This window comes from Emydura macquarii, unplaced genomic scaffold, assembly GCF_026122565.2.
Source record: "Emydura macquarii macquarii isolate MOO-44397 ecotype Brisbane River unplaced genomic scaffold, CSIRO-AGI_Emac_v2 contig_2681, whole genome shotgun sequence".
Lineage (NCBI taxonomy): Eukaryota > Metazoa > Chordata > Testudines > Chelidae > Emydura > Emydura macquarii.
In genome coordinates, this window is record NW_027132818.1 from 2657790 (window position 1) to 2684509 (window position 26720).

General features: G+C 41.2%; 1 protein-coding gene across 3 annotated transcripts in view; it reads right to left on the minus strand.

Annotated features, from left to right (window-relative positions):
• Positions 1–546: 546 nt before the first annotated feature.
• Positions 547–26720, minus strand: part of EVA1C (eva-1 homolog C) — a 64002-nt gene continuing 37828 nt past the window's right edge. For 2 of the 3 annotated variants that reach the window (XM_067565651.1, XM_067565649.1), the window contains exons 5-8: positions 14168–14311; positions 5616–5696; positions 3497–3586; positions 547–1052 (exon numbers count right to left, since the gene is read on the minus strand). In XM_067565651.1, the coding sequence (XP_067421752.1) occupies positions 649–1052; positions 3497–3586; positions 5616–5696; positions 14168–14311 (719 nt within the window). In that variant the 3' untranslated portion in view covers positions 547–648. The remainder of the gene's footprint in view (positions 1053–3496; positions 3587–5615; positions 5697–14167; positions 14312–26720) is intronic. The other variant, XM_067565650.1, reaches the window with a different exon arrangement.

Consider the following 26720-nt stretch of genomic DNA (forward strand, 5'->3'; position numbering starts at 1 on the left):
ACTTCTACTAGATTGGTGAGGCATGCTTTCACTTTACTTGAGTCTTTGCCAACAAATCATAGTAATCTATGTATTTAATTCTGACTTGCTAGTGACCTTTTTAACCTCTGGATTTCCTTTGCATACAACCCTAAAGAGACTAACCTGCCTAATGCTAGCAGGATTTGGCCCCAACTATAATGAGGTCAGTTATATAGTAGTTTACTGGGGAGAAAGATTGAGTTGGGATGTGCTGGAGTAATAGCAGAAGAGCCTCAGGGAACTCTGGATGGTTTTGTCTTGCCCTGCCCACCTCATTTAATAATATAAATATTTTGCATTGCTACAGCACATTACAGTTCCTGAACTACGCTGTTTCATTATATTGTATCCTAATCCTATATTATGCTACTTCATTACATTAAATTACTTTTCTTTTGGTGAAGTGTATGTTTTTCACTTGTATACAGGAATTTATCTTCAACTGGTCAATAAACCCCCTCCACCCCACAAATAACTAAAAAGTATAAATACAGAATTTTTTTCTAGACTGTGTTCAAGGTTTGAAACAGTCCTTTTATTATTTAGACATTTTTTTACTTTCCAAATAATTATATGTAGTTAAAAATGTCCCTTCACAGAAGGTACATTAAAAACAAAAAGCTTGTATCATCCAAAATAAACACTTTGCTGTTCATTAATATAAAATGGATTGATAGTTCCTGTAGGAGACATATCCAAACCACTGTTCATCCAGATTTCTTGTATGATCTGTTCTCGGCGCTCTAGCCTTTCAGCCAGTTCAGCTGCTTCTGTTGAATTATATCCTGAGTAAGAAGTTCTGTAAAATCCTGTTAGCTCATTTGGCAAGTCTGAATCTGAAGAATCTTCCTCTTCCTCATCCTCATTGTGATCATCTACTTTGTTGCTTTCCAGCACTAAATGGTCTTTCCTTCTGTGCAATTTTTGGAAGTCGTTAGTGCATGACACACGTATCACCAAAGCGCACAGTGTGAAGACTAAACCAACACATACGCTAGACACAAACAGGAGAGCAGCTCTTTCAGGGTGATCTAAAAATTAAAAACAAAAATCCAGACTTAAAATACTTGTAAACAAAGTCAGAATTTTTAAAAAGAAACTAAGCAGCAAAAAAAAAAAAAAAAAAAAAAAAAAAAAGCAGAGGGGGTGGGGGAAAAGCATGTCATCTGCAGGTACACATCAACGGTTTGCTCCACTATATTTGAGTGGCAAAGATGACACCTGGGCACCTCTCACAGAGGAAGAAAAAGGACAGCACTTTTGCTTCATGAAAAAGGGCTCTCACCCAAGTGAGGTTGAAAACCCTGGAGTGAACTTTGGATGAGATTAACTTCTTTAGCTAGAAGGTTAACCTGTTAGTTACATTTAGTCTCTAGAAAGCAAGTTCTGATTTTGTTTCATGTGCAACTATTTGTTTTTGGTATTCTTACTCATTATCACTTCAATCTCTGTTTCTTTGATAACAAACTTATTTTTATTTTCACTACATATCTAAGTGCTGGGGCATTAAGAAAAGTGCCGGTCCTAAGTTGAATTTTACAAGCTGGCATGTACTATACCTTTGGGAACAGCAGGCCTGGTAATTCAGTGAGCGTTCAGTGGATAAGGCACTGGACACTGCAGGGACCATTCTGAGAACCTGGGGGATAGAGGATTGGTGTGTGCCCGTTGCTACCTGTACAGCGAGACCAAGGCTTGTGGAGGCTTGGAAGACAGTGTTTGTGCTGCCAGAGGCTGTAGGTTTCAGGGAGCTGATCTGCAGCAGGTACAGACACTGCTTCACGATTAAGGGCAGGAGGTAGTTAGGTGCCCCACAACCCTGGGTATGCCAGAGGAGCATCACATCAGGTCAGTACTTGTATGAGAGACCTCTAAAGCCAAGCTGTGCTACAGGAAGGTATGATGGTGACTCAGCAGGGAGCACTCTTCTGTCTGACTCAGTATTTAACGACTTTCCCAGTACAGTGTCAGTGTGCAGTGCAGTACAGTGCTGTGCTGTAGCCATTGTCATCTTTCAAATGTGATCAAAGCCATAATTGCTTGTGCTCATTTACAAATCCCGTGGCCCCTTCTGAAAGAGTAGAAATGTTAGCTCCAGGGCTGCTCCCAAATTTCAACTTGGGGTGTTATATTCTGTCTACCTAATTTTTTTTTTTTAATTTTCAATTAGCTGCTGATACTGTTGTTATGAGCTGGGTGATGCCTTGTTATGGATTGAGATAAAACCCCATTGAGAGTGTGGTAGGCGTGAACTCACCCTTCGTTCAACATAACTGTTACATAAGCCCCACCTAAGACAAAAAGTATGTGTGAAGCCACTCAGGAGCTTTTAGCTGAGTTCTGTTTTGGGTAAGGGTGTGTTGGGGGGAGGGGGGAAGAGAGGGGTTTTCTAGTTACTATAGGTAATCTGCTTCCCTGAGAGGCTGTAGCTAAATCAACAGAAGAATTCTTCCATCAACCTAGCATTGTCTACACCGGAAGTTAGGTTGGCTTAACTATGTTACTCAAAGGTGTAGATTTTTCACATCCCTGAGTGATGTAGCTGGGTCAACCTAACTTTTCAGTGTAGACCAGCCCTGAGAGTAAGAGACAACCTATAGAAGCAGCTGAAAGCTGAAGGTGGCTGACTCTGGAAGAAACACGGGAAGAGGTTTTCGGTCGGGGTGCAGGCTAAAAAAGCGCTCTTGGTGCTGTGAGCAAAAGAAGCTGTTTTCTATTTGATCCCCTCTGCATTCAGAGACATAGGACTTTGTACTTTCTTTGTAAATAAATGAAACTGGATCAAATAAACACTTGACTATCACCAGTTTTTTTCTTCCAACTGTAATATCCACAGGGCCCCAAATTTTGACTAGCCACTCAGGTCTAAAAGGGGTAATGTTATCTTATATATATTTCCTAAATACAATTTTGTAGTGTTGCTGGGTTAGAATTCCCACATCACCAATGACAGAAATGGTCTAGATGGATGTTCAGGCTATCTTAAAGACCTAGCTAGAGGCTGATCTGGGTGGCACTTCATCTGCAAGGAGACCACATCCTTTTGGGATTTGCCTTGATGATGATGATTGGTGGTGGTGGTGGCGGCAATGGGTCAGAATTCCTGTCAAGCACCATCTCAGAGGTGGCTGAATTTTAATTTTGTGCTTCAGTAATTCTTATATGCACAGACCAACATTTCCAAAAACAGATGTGTAAAGATAGGCTCCTAAATAAGTGCCTAATTTTCAAAGCTGCTGAGTACCCAACAGCTCCCTCTGAAATCACTCATTTTAAAAATCTTGGCCGCAACCTCTAAAAGAGTTTGCGATCCTACAGGATGGAAAATATTACATAACTGTCTGTTGCTATGTTATGATTGTCTCATTCTCCAAATTGTGATAATACTGTAACAGCATAATTACGCAAAGTAAGAGGATTACCAGACACAATATAAGGAGGGGGGGAAAAAACCAAACCCCAAACATTTTCTTACCTTTAATGTAAGCAAATGTAGCCAAAGAGTTGCTAATAATAATTCCATCTTTCTTTGGAAGCCTTGATTCCCTGGGGTCAAAGTTTATATCTGTAATGTGAAAATGCAAGACAAATTCAATTAGATTATGTTACTCTTGATAATGCTACTAAATTCTGATTTTCTTACAAGTAATTTTAAAACTAACGTGTTGTCTAACTGAACTCCTAGAAAAATTTAGGACAGCCAGTGTTATGGTTTCAGGGAATTTGAAAAGCTTTACACCAAACACATGATCTACAAACAAAACATAATGGATAGAGTAGAATCTCAGCGTACGAATGCCAGACTTACAAACTGACCAGTCAACCACACACCTCATTTGGAACCAGAAGTACACAATCAGGCAGCCGCATAGAATTAAGAAAAAAAAGAAAAAGAAAAAAAAAGCAAATACAGTACAGAACTGTGTTAAACATAAACTACTAAAAAAATAAAGGGAAAGCAGCATTTTTCTTCTGAATAGCAAAGTTTCAAAGGTGTATTAAATCAATGTTCAGCTGTAAACTTTTAAAAAAACAACCATGTTTTGTTCAGAATTACAAACATTTCAGAGTTATGGACAACCTCCATTCCTGATGCGTTCGTAACTCTGAGGTTCAACTGTAGTTAGAAAACTACAAAGTTGTTCTTAAATAGCACCTATGACCAATCCCATTCAGTGCCTGATCCAAAGCCCACAAAGTCAAAGGAAAGATTCCCAATGACTTCATAGAGCTTATGATCAGACCTTAACTGAATCACTTCCTTAACCAATCTCTGTAGTATCTTAGAAATGGTAGTGATAGGGGATGTATGCTAGCTGCACCTTTCACTTTCTCTACTGTTCACTAAATTACATTTCAGCATTACTCATGCATGTTTATCCAATCTGAAACAATCATATACTCACTGTTACTGTTCACATCTCTTGACCACAGTTAAGAAAGATGTACTATAGTTATGGATAACCATAATGTGTCAATGTCCCAGTGACAGAAATGTCAAAATGTAATATATTTAAAGTGACTTCAATGCCTCAATCAAAGTTCACAGCTCATAGTGTGTAGTGTAAAGGGATAGTTTGCAGATACCTGGGTTTTTACTTGTGGTTGCCCCTCTACCTTGTTCCAAATGAAGTTTCATAAATTAATAGACAAGAATGAAATAGGCTAAGACAATCATAAGATTATATCGTGCATGGCTATTTCCCAAGGCATGCAAGTGGCCAGATTGAGTAGCAGCTGAGGCAAACAGCAATGAAAATTAACATCACAAGTGTTGCTACTCTGATTCTTGAGGAAATCTTGTACATCTACACACATAGTTTATCAAGGTTGCTTTTTTTCAGAAAATCTTGAGATCTGTGTACAAACAACCACATCATTTAGCTTCTTTGGGTTGAACATGCAGTTTCAGGCAAATGACTTCTCTGCACTTTAAAATGCCCCTTTCAATATTCAGAAGCGCTGGCAGTGAACTGCACTGCATGCTGGGCATGTGCATTCTGGAGCGGATACAGAATTCCAGGGTGTGCATCTATAAAAAGTGGTCATAAAAGGCAGTGATTGGCACGCTAGGGTCCTGGAGGAGATGGGGAGCTCCTAACTTACCAGAGTCACTCAGCAGCTATTGAGTCAACAGGTTCTTCAGCAGGAACATGTGTAAGAAGCATGCCATCTTCCCTCAGCTGCAAGCTTAACAGCTTCACCTCTCAAATTTAGGCCCAAATCTTGCAATCCTTGCTCAAGCCAATATCTCATATATTTTTAGAGACGTTTGACCAGAGAAAAGAACTGCTGGATATTGCCCACAATAACTTATTTAATATCAGGTCCTAAAATCTTGCATTTGTTCCTGAATGGCTTTCTCATTTAGAAGTCCCAGTGTTATGGTATGAGCAGAACGCTTATTGTGTAGAACTCATTCAGTTGATGATAAACATGTTGTTTTGTACAATTTTCAGTGGTCAGAGCCAGTTTTAGCACATAATTTCACTATTTCCCCCTCTTATTCTAACAAAACTATGTCTAACTGTGATCACACGTATTTCCTATTTTTACTTAAAGACAAAATGATGGTAATAAATCATAAAAATTACCGTATTCACCATTTTCCTGCTTCAAAGTAGGATTTAAATTAGAAATCATTGGATCAACTGCTGTAAGTATGATTTTGGGAACTAAAAAGAAAAAAGAAAAATTGTATACTGTCAATTTTAAGAATGTTACACTATCTAAGATGTTATCTTCATCACATTGAAAGTATGAAAAATTCACTATAAACTATGGCACAGAATAATAACGAAACCCTTTATTAGTACATTTTAAATGTGCACAATCAACATCTTTATGATCACTGTAACACAAAAGACCAGTGCTGTAATTTGCCACTGGCATCATCTACTAAAGAACGTTCAGACAAAGGATCCAGTCCTGCAACTGGAGTCTCACAGGCAGACCCTTGTGCCTGCGTGCAGCTCAAATACAGCGAATGTGGCTGCATTAGGGTATAGGGTCTGCTCATCTGGGTTGCACTGAAGGACTAGGGCCAGAGTTTGTGCTCCCAGTGCCACCGTTACCTAAAGAGCTAAATTTCTCATGTTAATAACAAAAGATAAATCAAATGGAGAGCAGAGGTTTTCTTTCTTTTAGGGGCAAGATCTTGCTTTTTCTGCTGCTCCTCTTACGTTCCTGCTTGTAGCCAAAAGTAATAGATAGTAACAGAAGCAAGTCCTTGTTAAATCCCTTAGCTCTAGGTGAAAGCAAGAGTTTGGACTGCAGCCAAAGATCTGTCTCACAGGGCATAGTTTCCATAAGACGTAATTATCTAATAGCTAAATCCAGCTTTCTGGACCATAAGGAAGTGCCAGTGAACAGCAAATAATGAGGAGATACTTTTGATAGACGTTAAATTGTGCCAACTGCTGCTTTTGACGCGGAGAATAGATCAAGTCTGTAACTGTCAGTGAAGCAATGTTTGAAGCTCTGAGTGATGTGCTCTGTAGCTTTCCTGACTAGATGTTTCTGTTCTACTTCAAGTGGGGGGGGGCCCTACAGGTACTCCATTGTGGGTGCGCATGCACTCCATGTGCCTGAGAACCCACAGTGGAATACCCGGAAGGACTACACAACTCTAAGAACTCCAGTTACTGAAGGATAAGTAACCGTGTAGTGCTCCAGATGGAATGAGCTCCTAGGCCATGTCTACAGTATGAAGCTCTCGCGCTGCAACTATGCTGCTGTAGTGTAGATGCTTCATACAGCGATGGAAGGAGTTTTTCCATCACTGTAGTTAATCCACTTCTCTGAGCGGCGGTAGCCACAGCAAAGGAAGAATTCTTCTGTTGACCTAGCCATACGTACACTGGGGGGCTATGTCAGCTTAACGACAATCCTCCAGGGTGGGAATTTGTCATCTGAGTGACACAGCTAGGTCGATTGAAACTTTAAGTGTAGACTAAACCTTAGTCTGAGTGGCCAGAGAACAGTTTTCTTTTAATTCACTTCTTTTTCTTCTGAGGCATTTTAGTGGGTTTAATTTGTAAACGTCCACACTCTTCCTACAGGGATTAAAAAGATCTAAAAGGAAGGCACATTGTGTAGATGTTAAGAACACACAAATCCTGTGTCAGATGAATGGGTCCGTCAGCTATCCTGATCTTGGCACCTATTCTCTGTACTAGACGAAGACAGACTGATGGAGTTTCACACGCATTTGGAAAAATGCAAAAAATTTCAGGTATGAAACAAATGTATGCCAATAAATTGTGTAAAAGAAGATTGACAAGAACAGCGGGCGGTCCAGTCCAAGGGCTTGAAGTACAGTATTACTCTGAAAAATAACTGTAAAAATGGTACTTCTTACTGAACAGTAATGCTCCCTGTGTGTGGGCTCAGAATCATGTCTGTTTCCTTTCCTGGAAAAGCTTTAAAAGTAAGTTTTAGTCCTTTTTACCTGTAAATTCTGCAAAGCCAACAGGGATATGGGAGAGTAATTTGGTCTCTATTTTGGCTTGTGCATCATCAGATTTGTTATCTGAGTTCCAGTTGCAGAATCTTTATTGTTGATGTGTGAGCCAGAAAATGAAGAGTTTGATTTGCAGATTGCTGAATTTGGAAGGCTGGCAGATGTGGAAAAAAAAATCTATGTGTTCATTTGTAATAGCTGGTCTGGAAATAATTGAAAGACACTAAAGAAGGAACCCCATGATCCTGTTTTTATAAATTCAGTTTTCAAAGTACAATCGCATTTTAAATGAGATCTGGAAAGATATTATTGGGATAACACTTATGATCAAAGGGGCCAACAACCCTGTGGTGTCTATTACTACAAAGGATGCGTCTCTAGGGAGTATTTTTATATGTTTCTTTTAGAGAGAATCTCAAGTGGTGGAAAAATAAAATATGGACCATATTTTAAGGGAAAGACCCAGAACTGCTCAGACAGAAAAAATCATATATTATATTACGTCTTTCAGAGATCAGCCATTAAGATTTTACAACAGCATAAATCATTTATCTTGAAAGCTTAAGGTCTGTTAAGCTCTCCTTCTCACTGGTCATGTTGTCAGAAAAGGGATGTGTGTCTACTTTTTCTCTAAAATTTGAGTCTTTGTTTTGGGATTCTCTGGGAAGAACTGGGGTGTAAAACTAGGACAATGTATACTACTATTTGATGCTTTGTCTAACGAAAATCACAGAACAAAGGATCTCTCCATAAGCTGTCTTTGGTTTCTCCTAGTTTGAGAACCTTTTTTTTCTGAAATAAGCAAAGTAATTCACTGTCAGAGTCCCACTCTCTCTCTTTCTCTGTTGACTCTGAGTAGGAGAGGGAAGAAGGATAATATTTTGTCCCATTCCTGTCAGCATATGCTGTGTGGCTCTCATTCAGCAAAGTACATAAATAGGCCCTGATTCAGAAAAGTGCATAAGCACTTGCTTAAGTCTCTCCTTATTCAGCACAGCATTATGAGCATGATTAACTTAAGCATGTGCATAAGTGCTTTGCAGTATTGAGGTTTAAGTGTGAAAACTAAAGGGTTTGGGGGTCAAAGGTACTCTAAAAATGTAAATTAATTATTACTACAACAAACGTTCATGGAGGAAAAGCCAATTTTCTCATCTTTCTCTGTTAGTGGAAGCAGTGAGTACACCAGTGTCAATAAAGCCTGTGCTAAGTTTGGGTCAGCCTTGCAGTAATACCAGTAAATCCTGCACTTAAATAACAGCTCCAAAAATAGAGAAGACCATCAAGCTCCCATTGCTTAGCCAAGCATCCAGCAAATCATTTCTAGAGTTTCTTCTTGATGGTTTCATAAATGTCTCCATCTAAGTCATCTTAAGAGTCAGGTCTCAGTCTTGGCTCCATTGGACCTTGCTAAGAAACAAGACGCTATAGTGAGTCTCTCTCATATCGCCTGTTTCCACAAAGCAGTTTCCAACATTAAACCTCAGCTCTTCTCTAACCAACCTGCTGACTCAGTCTGGCGCTTCCAACCTTCATGAAGCCTCTATTCAACCCTCTGCAGAAAACTTCTCTCCTTCACCTTGCCCTTCCTGGCAATTCCCTCAGTTTGCCACATAAGTAAATAATAGTCATTTCTACTGAAAATCCTCATTTCCAATTTTCTCCTCCTGACAATGGGGCCCTCATGCCACCTCCTCCTTTTGTTCCTAAAATCAGCTCACCAATATCTTACTGTATGTCTACACTGCAGCTGCGAGGGTGTTTCCCAGTGTGGGTAGACAGAGCGTGGCCACGGTGATGTGGGTGGCAGCGCAGGATAGTCCCCTGAGTGCAATCCCACCCGATCCCTTGGGTACGTAGCTTCCATTGACCTAGCTACCATTGCGCGGGGAGGTGGTGTTCCTGCAGCAATGGAAATACTCCTGTCACTATAGGCTGTGTCTACACTATAGAGTTTTGCTGACATAGCTATGGCACTGCAGCTGTGCCACTATAGCCCCTGTAGTGTAGTCATGGCCTTGGCTCAAGTTAGTACACTTGAGTTACTCCACTTGAGCTAGTTTAGCTTGAGTGAGGGTGACCACACTGCAAAAAAACACTGGAGCTACACAGAGTGATTGGATTAGCAGAATGATTGGACTAGCAGCTGAGGAAGTGGAACTCAAGATGTGGCATCCCCCATAGCATTACTGCTTTAGCACCATTAGACATGAGCTTCATACACCCAAGCCCTGACAGGCAAGCTGTGTGTGTGGACAGGAGTTGAGATAGGCGCAAAACTTAAGTTATAGCTCACGCTAACGATGCAGTTAAGGCAAACCCTGTATTTGCATGTAGGCTGTTTCTTGTTTTAAAATCCCTTTTCTTTGATACTTTGTTCCAATTGCTAAATACAAAGACTTTTTTTAAAGAAGACTGTTGATCTCTAACACTGGTCACAGGTTCCCAATGGGAGGAAACCTGGTGCTCAAAACCCAGCGAGGACGATAAGAAGTTGATACGAACAGAGTAGTGTAACTGTGTCCCAGCCAAAGAAAGGAAGACTCACAAGATTCCACCCTGAGACATGGAAAGACTTAAAGGCCCAAACCCTGAGGTGGGTGCTCTTAGAGAGATCTGAAAGAGGACAGAGGTGCAGCTAGTTCTGTAACTGGGACAGATATTTTCTATGTTAAAATCCAAATCTCGAATGAGGGGAAACCATCAGATTGTAGAGGAGGAGGTGAGAAGAAATTCTGAGGCATTTCTCAAAGTACATCCTTAGTGGACTTATGATTGAGAAAGCCGCCTGTTTCTGAAGGTAGGCATTCCTGTTATCAGTGCATTGTTCTACCAATTCAGTTCAGTTTGGCTGCAACAGGCAAATTGCTTTAGCAAAGTAAAACTTGATTTACTGCTATAATCAGAAATTGCTGTGGAGAGGATTGCTTTAAAAATTTATTACTGTACCTATCCATTGGGAGTCTTATCAACAAAAGCTCCCACTCTGTGTGTGGAATTTCAAGAATTCCAAAACTCTTTTCTCCTGGCTCTTAAATGATCTGTAAAATAATTAGAGCTGCAAATCACTGACTAATGCTTCAGATTGCACACTTTAGTAGTATTTGGCAGAAAAAAACTTCAAAATGTGCCAGCAACACAGAGGAAAGTTATCTACTACCTGGTTTATGTGTCTTTGCAAAACCACTACAATGACTAATAGTATAAGTTATCTTACCACACACACACACATCCTCAGCCCACAGATAAAAAACAAGGTGTCAGAATTATTGGTAGTGTAATTAAAGGGAATGCCAATAACTTGTTTTTATAAAAGGACCAACAGTACAGAATTTACTCTCCAAGTGTATTATGTATTAGTTCCATGGCAAGCTTCATGCTCCTTCTTCATCAAAATAAATACCAACCCTAGTAATTCCTTTCACCCAAATACCAGCGTATGACGGGTAGACTCTTAAAAGCTCTAAAACATAATTTTTAAAAAGTCCTATTGTGCCTGTAAGCAATCTGCCTTCTAGATAATCCTTAGTTTATCATTGTTTTCTCTGATCTTCAGATATATGGCACCGTCAATTAAGATGAGAATCAATCCACAAATGGCTACTTATTGCCAGCCATGAAAGTAAACTCTGAATACCGCTTATTTGGACTTCTCCCATGGAAAGACATATCAGAGGTAGACTCGGAGAACTCCACAGTGTTTCCCTATGGAGTTACTTCAGCATATTCCCCACTGGGAGGGGAGGAAATTGCAGCTGTGCAAAAGGGAAGGGGCAGGGTGCACAGCTTTCAAACCTATGACGCCCAGGGATCTCTGGTGATATTGCCAAGAGTTAACACCTCCTTTCCACTGGCAGCACAGACTGTTGCTGTTGGCTTCACCTGTTATACCAGTGTCCTACCTCAGTGCTCAGGTCAGGGGGTAAGAAAGAGCAGGCATGGGGGCAGTTAATGATACCATGGAAGTTTCTATAGGGTAGAAGTAGGGGCCTGATCCAAAGCCCACTGAAGAAGTCATTGGAAAGACACCCATTGACTTGGATCTGGCTATAGCAGCGGTTCTCAAACTAAGGGGGGTGCAGGAAAGTGTCAAGGGAGGCACAAGCTGTGAGCTTTTTTTTAAAAAAAACCCCAAAAACTCTGGCTGTCAGCCCACGGTGGCTGGGGCTTGTGCAGAGGGGCCATGGACACCAGGGAGGCAGGGATAAAAGGAAAAGCTGGAGCCCAGCTACTCTGGGACTGACAGCCAGAGCCCCTCCACCTGAGATTGAGATCCCACCCCCTTCCAAATCCCTCACCGGGAGGCATTCCAGGCTCAGGCTGTCCTTCCCCCCCATCCCTCACCTGGAGGCATGGGGGCTCTGGCTGTCAGCCCCAGGGTGGCAGCAGCAGCACAGAAGTAAGGGTGGCAATGGGGTGCTATGTCTGCTGTGAAAAGTGATATTGACAAATACCCTTTTTCACATTGCCATCCTTACTTCTGTGCTGCTGCTGGTGCAGCACTGCCTTCAGAGCTGGATGCCCAGCCAGCAGCCGCTGCTCTCCCTTCTGCCTTCAGAGCTGGGCGCCCAACCAGCAACTGCTGCTCTGTATTCTGCCTTCGGCGTTGGGTGGTGGTATATGTACTCAGGGGGCGGGTAGAGTGCATAAACAACTAGAGACACAAAAAAGCGGGGCCTGATCAAATAAGTTTGGGAACCACTGGGCTATAGATACGCTGCCTATAGGAGCTAACTACTTCCCTTCTGGCTAGCCAAAACTGCAGAGCCCCAGTTGTTTGGTGTTCAGGTGCAATGAAGCCTTTTCCAGGCTTCTACGGGGAGCAGAACATGTTCCCTGCATCCTCTGGTCTGGGAGCTTTTCTGCCCTGCACATTGACCAACAGTCAGCAGCCTCTGATGTTTTGTGAGCAGCACCGTTGAAGCAAACCCAATACTGGGAAAGAACAGTTATTGATCAGGCCATGCAGGAGAATGAAAACACAGACACAGGGATAGAATTGAAAGTGGAAGGATGTTACATTATTAATTTTTAACTTTACTGGAGGGGGCTAACGCCCTCCGCCCCCAGTACCAAAAATGTATTTGGGTTCAGTGCGGTGTTAATTGACCTTCATGCCAAATATCCAATAGTCAGGTTGGACCTCTGCAGCCGCTCCCCTAGCATTCAGCCCCCCTCTCACTCCCGTTGCCCTCTCCCCTGTGAGGGGGAAGGAGGGTACACATGAGGGTACCTCAGTCTGGGAAGACTTTAGGTCTCTTCATTTTTCATCAGCCGAATAAGGTCCCCCAGTTACTTCATGGGTCTCTTACTCTTGTTCACCTCTGGGTCATAGCCCCCCTGAGCCTCTCACACACACTGGACACTGGCTGCAAGCTGTGTCAAAATTACAAACGCATTTATAAACTTCCAGCTTTTAAATCCTGCCTTTGCTCCCTAGTTACCTAAAACCAGGATGCTACAAAGAAGATGGAAAAACACACCAGGAACCTTGTCAATCTCGTCCTGAGGGAAAAATTCTTTCCTAATCCCAAAACCTGGCAAACCGTTCAAACTATACCTCCACTACAGAACAGGGAGGATGGAGCAGCAACCACAATGCTGCTGCATACTGTGAGGGTGAAGGGGAGAGGTCAGAGAGACAATCAGTTCTCCAACACCCCCGCCCAGATATGCTAAAGGCAGCAGGAAGAGGTGAAGAAATCATTTCAGGTTTTAATGAATGTAGGACAATACAAAATAATCGTTAAATACTGAAAATGTCTGAACAAGGCATTACAGTAAAATTCAAATGCTATCTGTATTTCGCTGTTTTCATTCCTGTTAGACATTGTCCGTCTCGATTATCCCAACTCCAATGAATGATCTTTTCTTTAAATAAAGAGAACCACAGAAAAGCCTATATAGGATATAAATAGAATAAACAATGAGAAAGAATAGAAAAAGCTGTTCCCTTTTGGCTGGTGAATGAACTTAATTAGGCTTCAATCCTGCAAAGGGATCCATAACCTCAGACTCTTACTTCAATGAGGGCCTGTATACATGTACAGCACTACTATACTGATGGGTGAGCTTCTCCCATCGGTGCAGTAAATCCAGCTCCAAGAGAGGTGGTAGCTATGTCGAAAGGTGTAGCTCTCCTGTCGACATCGCATGTCTATATCAGGGGTTAAGTCGGTATAATTACGTTGGTCAGAGGGTGTGGATTTTTCACACCCCTGAGTAGACCTGACCTGAGTCTTTACCCAGTAGTAAGGAAATCCTCTGTAGGGTGAAGAATTTAGGTGTGCCCATGTGAATCAGCGTTCAGGATCAGGGCAGTGTATATACAGTGCTTTGATTATGTTTAAATGCTATATAAAGGCTAATGCAATGCAGTAATGGATTTTCTTTACTTAGCTCAGCTGTAGATGAGTTATGTGGAGCACAATTTAATATCTAGTGCATTTGTCAAGCACATATTTTAATGACTACAATTTATCTCATGTAGATCTCTAGTTATGTGATTGTACCTACAACTCGGGTATTTAGTCATGTAAATTTCATAGATTAGAGATGCTAACAGGAAGGCCAAGTTTAAGAATCCAGTTATGGATGTATGTGTTCATATATATACACAACTTTGCATTATTATGCTCTGCAAGGAGAATGTGGTCTTCCAAATTATCACATATTTGCTCTTACCGCATGCATAGCTGACATTAAGATATTTTTTCACTCCAGGCAGGCATGGACTTCCAAAATCATTGTTGTTGACAATAATTTTACACCTCTGTTTCCCATAACACCTCTTTGATAATACTTCTAAAGCTGTGTAGGACAAACAGTCTGAAAGAAAAAAAATCTGAAATGTTGATTATATACATATACTTATGTTATCAAAGACAATATCAACTACATATATATTTATGAACCTGAACATGTCATCCATATTCAGTCAAAACTCCCATTGATATCAATAGATGTTTTCCCTGTGTAGAATTGCAGAATTAAGTCTTAGGTTTGTTCATTGAATATAAACCTACCTTGCTAATTTCTACACTTGCCTTGCAGTTGTTAAGAACTGGGATTTGTATATTCATGTTGCAGGTCAAAAATGTGCTCCCAGTTTCAACAATATGCCATGTGTAATTTTATAAAATAAACTCATCCAACTGGATTCTACATTGAAATTAACTACATAAGAAACTTTATGCACTTTACCCAGCTGCTTTAATCTACTTCAGAAAAGGTAAAATACCTTTAAATGCATGAATTTCTCACATGCACTAAACACAAATCCAAAAGGAAAAATACATTTTGGTCTTGTTTCTGAAATTGCAAGTCAGGAGAAGGTCACTGCTTTCCGGAGCTCTCTGCTCTAACCAATGTTATTTTATTTCTTTTGTGGCTCTCCATGAATGATGGATGCTTTCTTTTTTGGAGTCTCCAGCTGGGGACTTTCAAGAGGTAATACAAATATTTCACTCCTTTTGACCACAAATAGCAGACAAAGATGGCAGTTCATTATCTTCTTGTTCATTTCCATCTGGGTTGATTAGTGCTACTTTCGAAGAATCATGCTAATGATCACGAGGAGTTTAAATAGGATTCACAATAGATTTGACACAAGGCAAGAATCAGTCACCTTTGAAAAGGAAATGGAGACTTGATATTGAGGTTCTTGACAAAAAAATTCAAAATTTGAAGTCCAGAGAATGAACAAATCTGTAATTTAAACATTTAATTCTCTTAAAAGCAGACCAGATTTAAACAACTATGAGCAGTGCTTAATTTGTACCAGGGCTTGCCAGGTTTGAGCCTTGGCATCTCTAGGTGTGGCAGTTCATAGCCCTGGCACCTCTGGGCTTGCTGCATTGGTTATAAATGTAAAATAATTGCTTGAGCCCCAGCACCTCTTTCATTACAAATAAAGCATTGACTCTGAGTAGTTTGTATACCTGAGTAGCCAATCTGAAGATATCATGTTTGTTTGTTTTTTGGCAAATGACTTAATGTCTGTAATCTTGGGATACACATTCCCTTGAAAGCAACTCTTAGCTATATGAAAAAGCTGGTGATTCCTCAAACTCGAGCACTGTATTTTTGATGTGAGTCCGAAAACTATATGAAACAAAATACTTTAGTTTGCAAGAGCTTCTGACCACATTACATATTATGTCTGTCACAGTGGAATTTATAAATGCAGGGCTGACACAGAGAAGGAAGAGTTCTCAGCTAGTTTAGTCTCCCTTTGGTGATCTTGGACCTTGGAAGACTTAGAGTAGATGAGGTGGACATTTGTAGGACTCTTTAGGCAGCAAAATAGTTTATCTTGGCAAGTCTGAAAGAAACTAAAGAATGTTCTGTAGAGGAGCTATCAGATGATCCATACAGGAACTGCTTATGATAATAACATTGTTCTTGCAAGTTTAATTATATTTTCTACAACCTTTCTTGCTCTGCTGTTAATCTTATTTACATGAACGGTGTCTTATATAAGGCTCAAGCCGTCGGCCTGCTTGTTTCATACAAGTACAATGATATAATGAATACATGTTTCATTTCAGTTTTTTTATGTGTTGGTTCATATTGCTGTTCAAGTTAATAGCTCCTTTTAGTCCTTATTCATGCTGACTTTAGGGTAGGATCCTCTACCTGAGCCAATCTTGGCACATCACATGGATGGAGAGCCTCTTGGCAGCCAAATCTTTTGGAGGAAATTCCAGAATCTGCCTAGTTTCATTTTGTGTGGTTCCATTCCAACCTTTCATGCTAATTATTTGTCCTTTTTTCTTTTGCAGGAAGGTGTAGTTTTTCTAGGTCTTACCTGGAAAGTATTATTACTAAAGAAAACTATTTAATTGTTCCCTGTAGGTTATCCAACGTCTAACAGCTAAACAATTCAGTTCAAAATGTTCTACATCTCCATGTATACCTTTTGTGTGTGCTTGTTATCTTTCCAATAATTCCCACACTCTTTGGTTGCTGGCAAACATATGGCTCAATTGGCGATAACTCTGTTTACTTAATATTAAAGACCACATTTTCAAGAACAGCCTCAAAATGTGCCCCTACAATTTTGCTCAGGCAAACTTCCCCAAGCAGAAATTACACAGATCAATCAAAGAGATGCCTAACCAGGTGATCTGCATGTGCAGTTGCTATTCTCACATTAAAATCCAGGTTTTTGAAAGCACAGAGTGGCAGGTGAAAATGATGGGACTGGGTTAAGGTATCTTTGAAAATTTGGCCCAAGTGAGTGAGTCCATCCTTTTCTTTATTGAAGCACCAACCTGTAGTAGTTGGTGCCTAGTTATTCTTCTTCCACCATGCATCACACTGTATCTTGGTTGTCTCACCTATTTTTTCTCTCTCTCTCTCCCCCCCCGTCCATTCTGAGCTTTTTTCTCTCTGTGTTCTTTCCCCCCTGTACATTGCTAGAAGTTTTGCCTTCAATCTTGTTTTTGTTCTTTACCTTGTTTTTTCATGCTAGCTTTCATTCCATTCTGTCCTCCTCTTGTCTCCAAGTTCCCCCATCTCCTTCTCCTATTTTTTTCCTCTCTCTCTTTCTGCTGCCACTGTTATGTGTTCTCTCTTAGGAATTGTTTCACTGCTAAAAAAGATGTATTTTTTACCTAAGGATAGCTATTGTGCATGAGCTATCCTGATGTAAAAACACGGAGGAGACCAAGCACTTTAGCTTTACTGTGAGGTAAACTAGATTAGGTAAATACTATATCCCTCAGCGGGGTATGACCTCAACTAGTTTACCTCATCGTAAAACTAAAGTGCCTTGTCTTCACTGTTCATTTACTGCAAGATAGCTCATACATATTTGTGACCCTAGGTACCCCTTATATTCACACCCTACATACTGCTGCAATATTTGTACAAAACATGCCTTGTAAGGTATAATGTGAAAGCTAATAACAAATATAATTGTACAATGCATGTGTTCACATTATATGTGAAGTTAAGAATTCCCTCTGTATGATGTTACTAGAACTTGTTTAAGACCAGACAGCCTAGCCCGGGTAAAAAGTGATAAACATGTCTGTCTTAGCCCTGGTCTACACTTACCTGGCCATTCGACGGAACTCCTGTTGACTGCTGTGCTTCCCTTCTGCACCGTGTCTTCACTGCACTGCGCCGCTTGAGGGGGTGGTTTTACAGCGTCGATTTCTGGATCGATTGAGCGGGTCTTCACTGACTGCTCAATTGATCCAGAAAAGTCAATCTGACGGCGGTGACTTTGCCGCCATCAGTGTAGACATACCCTCAGACAAAGGAGTGTGGGTTTACATCAATTTACATATTAGCAATAAACAAAGTAATCGAGCTAAACCAGCAGAAGTTAACCTGATCCTGAGCTCAAAAGACAGAGAATGAACACAGCTCATGCACCCAAGAGAGATACAGGAGACTGAATACCCAGTATGACAGACATCTTTTGGCGGATATAAGGAACAGAGAGAGTCTCTCGATCCTTGATCTTGATCCTTCACCTTAGGAGACAATGAAACCAAGTAATTTGATCTCTGTGATCAATCCTGGCCAGGCTGGCCAGTAAAAGCTGGAAAGGAGACTGGGAGTGAGAGAAACCATTGTGAACAAAGACTGTACCTTGCTAGATTAAGTTTTAGTCTTCTAGATGAATATTTTAACTTTTATTTGCTTGTAAACATTTCTATCTTTACTCCCTTTTACTTGGCCTCACTTAATCCAGGCTCTTTTGTTAATAAACGTATTTTGCTTTCATTATAAATCATCAATACTGGGTAAGTTCAGTAAGGTGTGTGCTTCCTGTTTTACTGTCTCTGTAAAGGCAGTGAATGCAACACTTTCTCTATGAGGGTCCAGTGAGAGGAACCGGTCCCTGCGGTAGGACAATTTGGGGCTGGAAGGGCACTAAGGTCAGCCTGCAAGGAGTAACCAAGTTTGGAAAAAGTCAGGGTGATGCTTGTGGGCTTCTGGCAGATGGATGGGGTCAGAGCTCTGGACCAAAGCTGCACAACCACAAGGCACCCAGGGTTACAAGGCAGACAGAGACTGAACTCCTCAAATGTCACAGCATTTGCTATCCCGAGGTAAAAAACACACCTTTGTAAGAAGTGAAAACAAGGCCTCATTTTCCTTGACCCACTAGTGCAATAGGGCTCTTTTCAAGTTGTCTCGTCACACAAACACCATAGGGATCACCCTCATCTAGCACCACTCAAGGGAGGGGAAGAATAAGCACAGCTTAAAGGCAGCTTGGAATATGAGAAGTATTCCCATGGAGATGGGTAGTGGGCAAAGTGCAGGTGAGTCAGTCAAATATGCATAATAAACACAATTTATCATACGAAGACAACCACCACATCTGTGATGGGTAGATGTGTGTATAAATAAATATGTTTGTATACATTCATTTGTCATGCAAAAGGAAACTTTAATAAAACAGTCTAAAATATTTCTGTCATCTGACCTCTATATTGTATTATACTTGAAAAATTCATTTCTATGTCCACATTATTTAATAAGAAAAATAAATCAACTTTTCTTCAAGCAGAGAATAAAGAACGCTTCAAATGGGAGAGATTAATTCAAGATTATTCAACCTTGTATATTTCTGGAAACACTGGAAACACAGTAAATAGAATGTATTCTGCAAACAGGATCTGTTTTCCAGCTAAAGATCATTACTTCAAAATGAGTTTTTCTTTGAGGACCCTGTTCAGCAAGGAATATAAACAGGTACTTAACTTTAAGCATTTGAGTGAACAGTCCCATGAACTCAAAGGAACTAAAGTCTGTGCTTAAAGCTAAGCACATGCATAAGAGCTTTCCTGAAGAGATTTGAGTTTAAGCATGTACTAAGGTTGAAGGTAAGCACATACTAAATGTTTTTCTTGAATGCCTTAATGCTTCATTTAGGCATGTGCTTGCATAGCTTGCTGAATTGATACTTAAATGTTTGAAATGAATTGCTTGTGAAAGATGGCTGATAGACAGATCTGGAGGCTGAAGTCTTCCATCCACAGAACATGGACAGTATAGAAAGCTGCAGTATAATTGTCCCCACCCTGATAATGTACTTCATCCTGATCTGAAGGGACCCTCTCAAAGGAGAGAAGACAGTTAATTCTCCATGCCGCTCTGCTGAGATTGCCCACTAGGTGCCAAGAGTGTTGGTGGTGGGTTTTGTGAAGCAGACATTTTGCCAACTAGAACTGGACTACGGGGCCTCAAAAAGGGTTATTAACATAGCAGTAAAACATCAGATCTGACCTTGGTTATTTAACAGACTAGAAAGTCTTGTTTCTGGAGGAAGAGCTCTTTCAGCTTGTAATTAGCTTTAGTCAGTAATGTTTTGGCATGCAAATTACACTTAGTCACTCTAGCCATAAATCGTTCAGGATTTAATTAGTAGCAATTCTTCTTCTGATTTCTTAAAGCGCCTCACATTTCAGCCTGTACTCTCTGGTCCCTCACACACAAGACTTGCACTTCAATTGAATGGCCAGAGTTGGCTCTAGTAGCAATTTTAGCCAAGCCTGTGAAACAACATTCTCTCACTCTTTACCCAAATGTTAATAATTGCTGGCTCGTATTATCCCACTGCCTTGCACAGGCCTGCCACTGCCTAGCAATTATGGGGAGGATTAAAGAGATGGTTCTTTGGGATACACCTCAAACATAGACTCATTTTACTTAAATTGTAAACTCTTTGGAAGCAGGGACTGACTTTTTTTGTTCTGTGTTTGTACAGCCCCTTGCATAGGACATTCCTAGTTCATGACTGGGGCTGCTAGGTACTATGATAATACAAATAATAACAATACATTAATAATATATGTGTGTATGGGGGACGAGGTCCTCACCAACTTCCTACTTCAGAAGTAGAGCACAGCTGCTTGTTCTTCTCATCCCTGATCACTGGTTTTCACGGCTTTATGTTCTCAAGGCTGTCTCTTCAACAAAAAGGATTTACTAGTTGGGGCTTACTTTTTAAATAAATTGAAAGCAGAGATTTCACACTATCAAAAAAGGATCCAAAGGTCACTCTGGGGATAGGAATTGACAGGGGAAACGACATTCTGGAGCACATTAATGTTGGAAATTCAAAAAGAAGGATAATAACATGGCAATGTATGCAGGAGCATATTACACGGGGCCCAGCTTGTGCATCAGAGGACACTCAGTTGTGTTGTTAACTGTAGCAAATACAGGGAATATGTTGTCTTCATGAAACATGTTCCTGATATATTTCAGTTTCAAATCCAAGTATGTGAGTAAACAAAGCACTAAATCGGGCTAAAAATCAAATCATGCCATTTTTTGGATGTGAGTACAGTACTCAAACTTTTTGAAAGATTGAGCTCTCTCTTTGCAGAGAAACAGCTTATGTGCTTGTGCACACAGCATGAGCCTCGAACAACCTCTCACATGTAGGTCCTATGTTCAAGTGGATCCAAGTTCAGAATCCAGCCCTTACGTAGCTAGCAAAATTTTTATCAAGTCACACTCCTTCTTACAGAAATAGAAATTTGCCAGTACAAATGTGCAGAGTAGATAAGTGAAGTTGTTAATTTTTTGTGGGGGCTGATAACAGAGCAATCACTTTGAGGGATGTAATCTGCCCATTCATCTCAACAGTATGTTAACTCTGTAGGCTAGTGAGAAGTTTAAAATCATCTCATTGTTAACAATTTAACTGCTAATCATTTCAGCAGAAACTTCTTCACTGTGGTTGGATGTAGCAGCAGGCATTTGGGCAAAGTGCAGTGGGATAGGATATGACTGTTGGGGTGCGAAGTGAAAAATTCAATCCATTCCCCTTCTCTGTAACTTCCAAATGTAAAGTCAACTCCGGTAGCCAAAAGAGGAGATGTATCTCTTTCCCTCTTCTGCTTTTTGGTGGCAAATTTACATTGAATGCACTGCATGGGCCACACAAACCACCACAGTTAATAGGGAGCTGTCTTCATATGTTTGATCTCACACATCTCTGAGGGTGCTATAATTCAAATGGAAAATCCAGCACTCGGGGACATGGTGCAGATTAGTGCCAGTCCCAAGGACTAATCTTCATCAGCTGCCCTACAGCAAAACTAGCATCAGGATTGATTCCACCTGCTGGAGGGCACAAACAATGGAGCTGATGCAGCAAACAAGTTCTTTTCCTATCTCTGCTTGCTTTTAGGAGGAATCATAAACCAAGGCACCTAAGCTAGTCCAGGAGGCCATTGAAGGAAACCACTCTAAAATTTTTAGTCACTGGAGGGGTAAATTACATGTGTAGTTGTAACCCCACAAAAATCTCAAGCTGGGGTGTCCTCCTAGTGAAAGCCTTTATATATTAATGATACACATTACTGCACAGCTTGCATCCATATAGTTGAGTTTGTAACCTGGGTTTACAGCAAGAGTGATTAACCAGGTGCTCTCAAGTCAGAAAGTACGTATCCTGACTATAATTAAATTCAGAGAGAGAACAGATCAATGAGGAATTGTCTGGAAAATAAACAGGTAGGTGTGTGGATTGGATTTCTTCCTCTCTTCTGTCTGGATTGCAATGACAGTATTTTTTTTAATGGAAACATACTGAAATGCACATATAACCAACTGAAAACAAGAAACAATCTCTCTTAGAACTAGGGATGTGCAAACTGATTCAGGTAAAAGGAAAACTAGCTCTCAATTTTTGCCCATCTCTCTCAAAGTGTTTTGGAGGTTCAAAATGTTGGGTTAAGAATGCCTCATTGCTTTCCCTCTCCAATTCCCAGCACTGAGAGGGGAGGAAAGGGATTCCAAAATGGCTGTTGCTCTTTTCCTGCCTTCAAATAGCACCCCTAATCTCCCTGTGGTACTGCTGGATATCTCTTTCCTCACAACTTTCCTCACCCCCTTCCCTTTTTATGGATTTTCCATGAAACAATCTGGTTGTGGGCATGCAGCAGTTTGTAGCAATCTCTATACTAGGCCCTGATCATTAAGTACTTTTCACCATTTGTTCACAGCAAGAAGTGCTACAAGAGTGCCCCATGTCTGTATATATGTAAATAATTAGTTAATAGATAAATTACCAGTTGATGGCACTCAAGAATAGGTAGCATAGTTCATGGGTTTTATAGGAGCAATAAGTTGCTTCCTTTTACATAACTGTAGGAAGGTGCTGTGGCCTCCACCGGAGACAGAGCCCGAGGTAGGGCGCGAGCAGCCTGAATGGACCCAATCAGGCCCAGCAGCTAGGTCTGCCTGGCAACAAGGGAACCGGGCCGCGATAGGACCACCCAGCCAGCCCAATCAGCGGCCGTGGGGCGGAGCCTCCACAGGAAGGGGCGGTATAAAAGCCCGGCCCCAGAGCTCAGTCAGGGAGAGACTGCTGCTGGAGACATGTGCTACCCCGCTGGCAGAGGCTTAGGCTGGAGCACAGCTGCTGACCAACCCCACCTGGGCCTGGAGACTGGGTAGGGCCTTCCTGGAACTGGACCAGGCAACCTAGCCAGAGAGACTGGGCTGAGGTACCTGGACCTTGGGACTGGACCGAGTCACTGGAGCCCTGGGACTGGGCAGAGGCCCTGGAGCAACCCAGGTAGAGGATACCCCCGGAGGCTGGACAGGACCTGGAGGAGCTGCCAGAAGCCGAGCCCCTCCCCGCGCCAAACGACCTAGAGGAGCTGCCCCTCGAAGAGGAGCTCCCCACGTTGCCGCCCGTGGATGAGGAGGGACTGACGGGCCAACCCCAGATGGAATACCCCTGCGATACTGAGGAGACAGGTACTGGGGCCCACAGGGAGGAAGTAGCCCAGGGACAGCCATAGCTTGTGGCTGACTCTGAGGCATAGTCGGTGTGTTGCAGCAGGAGCCCCGCCGACACAGTGGCAACCGCTTTTGCCACTGCTAGGGCCCTGAGCTGGGACGCAGTGGAGACCGGTGGGCTTGCGTCCCCCTCCCCTCCCCCTTTTCCTAGCCACCCTGAAGAGAGCCTCCTGCTCCCTTCCGCTCCAGAGAACGAACCCACTCCCTGCGCGCCTGCCCTGCCTGAGGGCCGGGGCGATAGACTGCTTGCGCGCCCGCCCTGCCTGAGGGCCATTTCCCCCTTGAGTAGGAAGGCGCTGTGGCTTTCCCCGGAGACAGAGCCCGAGGGAGAACCCCGGCAACCGGGCCAGCGAGGACAGCCCAGTGACAATAACTCTGTACATCAGCTCTTGACAAGAAGTACTACTTACCTTTTAAATTTGCAGCAAAATGGTTGAAGGCTTCATTTAATATACTGAATGATCTCTGAATTGCTTGCATTTAAATGACTAGCAATTTCCTAGATTCTGGTTGCATTAAACTGTTCATGATTTATGGTAATTGAAAAGATATAGTTAATGTAGGTCTCATTACAGCTGTGTATGTGTATTCCTTGAGCTGCCTGCAGTGATTTGTATTTTTTACTTCCTTAGGATGTGTTCTCATTTCAGTGCACATGTGGCAATCCCTCAGACCAAGAGGACAACATACTCCTTAATATGTAAGCCACAAGCTTTTTGATGATTGATAATGAATGAATGATTTAGGGCCAAGTTCTTCCCTTAGCAACATGCACACAACTCCTACATACCTCAGGGGGAATTGAGTGCATATATCCAAGAGCATAATTTGGCCACTGGTGCTTAAGGAAATGTACATGTATGGTCAATATGGGAGAATACAGATATAAACTGTGTAAAAGTAGCTTTTATTATCTTAACTTGAACTTTTTAGCTAGGGGCTGTTTATTATGCACCAACCCTTCTTTCAAGTACTTTCATGTGTTAATAAGAGTAATTTATAAGTTTAGGAGTGTTTGTTGACCTGAAGCTTCCTTGCACTCTCTATGGTAACCTATGCTTTGGCACAATCCTTTATTTTCCTTTGACTAATAAATTTTCTCTACTACATCTAGTTCCCATTCACATGTTACTAGGAATTAAAGGGGGAAAAAAGAAAAGAGCAGAATGTTAGAAAAGACAATGCTGTACACAGAAACAAACTGCTACAAATTCCTGGATTGGCTGAGCCTTGTTAGAGCAACTTGAAAATATCTGGCACCACGAATTCTTTTAATCAAAATTGTGCCTCATTAAATTGACCTCAACAAGTTCTTATTTCTATTAGAAGAGTTCCAGAGGGGAATCTGTGTTAGTCTGTTTACAGCAAAAACAACGAGAGTTCTGTAGCACTTTTAAAGACTAACAAATTTAATTTCAGCAGGCATAAGCTTTCGTGAGCTTCCTATATGTTACCCATTTGCTGTCTCATTTCTACCTACTGCATCTGAGGAAGTGAGCTGAGGCTCATGAAAGCTTATGCCTGCTGAAATTAAATTTGTCACAGAACTCTCTTTTTTTTTTTTTTTTTTTTTTAATTTCTATTATGACGCTTTTGATAATCTTAGTGCAAAAAGGAAGTCACTTCTATATATTTTGCCCTATATTGTAGAAACATGTTAAATGTAATAAAAATGCATTTCCATAGACATTTCTTTTCTGTCTAGATACTTATATCACCATAGTATCTGACATTTTCACAGTCATGAATGGATTGTCTTGCCGTAACACCCCTATAATATAGCAATGTATTAGCTTAATTTTACAGATGGGGAACTGAGGAACAGGGTAGATTAAGTGATTTTGCCAAAGGTCACACAGTATGCCTGAGGCAGGAACTAAACACATATCTTCCATGTCCCAGTGTCCTACCCACTAGACTAGACCATCCTTCCTCTCCATTGTTAGAGGTATCATAGATAGGGCCCACTCCTATGTTCCTTGTTCCCCCAAAGCTCCTATTGAAGTCAATGGAAATTTTGGGTTTGCAAGGAATGTAGAATTGGGCCCACAAGTGCTAAGCATTCTCCTTCTTGTATATCTTTTTTACTTGTTTTTTCTTTTCTTTTTTTTTTTTTTAAAAAAAAAAAAAAAAAAAAAAATTAAAGATCCAGGACAGGACTCTGATTTCAATGGAAGCAAGTCTGAAATTAGTAGCTGACTGTGTTGTAAACATAGCTGTAACAATGTCAGCCATTGTCCATGTGTTCCCTTGAGTCTGTAGGCAGAGTGGGAGAACACCACCAGAAGCATAACATTTTCCCTTTTGTCTTTTTAGGGTGTTAATGTTAATTTAAAAGACCCTTTGATCTAGGTTTGATTTTAATTCTGTTCATTCATGCACTTGTACTCCCCACCCCTTCGCACAATAGGGCTTAATTTTCTTCCATCAGTTCAGATGATTTGATACATATGCAAACACAAGAAATATAATCACGTGTACATCTGTAACTTTCGATATTCCCACACACTTCTAAATCAAAATAGCTGTCTAGTTTTTATACCATTCTTATCACTGTGGTCCCTGGGTATCTAAGTTAAATACTTCAATCAATGTGGTGTTTGAATGGTCCTGCTTGCAATGAAAATCTTGGGTTTTTTTCTGAATACAATGTACAAATATCTCTGGAGTTTTTGTCCTTTCCTCCCTCACGTTTGAACTGACTCTACTCTTGGAACACATGAAGGGTAGGATTTTCAAAAGCACTCAGCACTAGCTTAACTCTGCTCCTATTGAAGTCAGTGGAACGATTAACTTCACGAGTTCGGCAGAATTAGGTGGATACCTGGTGCTTCTGATGTCCCACTGACTATGTATGCGACATATTGGGATATAAACACTCATGCTTCAAGGTATAAGCCAACATCTGATTAATGGGTGCGAGGTAGAGACTTTTCTGGTGGGCATGTTATTCCATAATGGCCGTCTGCAGGGTTTCTTGTACCTTCCTTTGAGGCAGCTGTTGCTGGCCAGTGTTGGAGACCGAATACTGGACTAGAAGGACCATTGCTCTGATCCAATATGGCAATTCCTACATTCCCATTTTAAAGACATAGGAAACTAAGCTGCATTGGTGGTAAGCCTGACTTCAAGCATTTCCATCAATTCACCTGTGGCCAAATTCTCAGAGGTCCTGACCATCTGCCACTCCTGCTTGAGTAGTGCATTAGGAGTTGGCCTTCAGTGGGGCTCGACGCAAGCAGCAGTAGTAGCAGTGCAGAATCAATAAAGGGGCTGAGTGCCCAGGCTGCTCAGCAATCCAAAGGATCAGTGCAATAACACCTCAAACTTTGGACCTTTGCAACAAGAACAGATTTAGATTTCATTTTTATCCGTCAGATTTAGATTTCATTTTAGTAATAACTAAACACCCAGCATGACCTAGAGGATTTTGAACTTGTATTTATGTCTG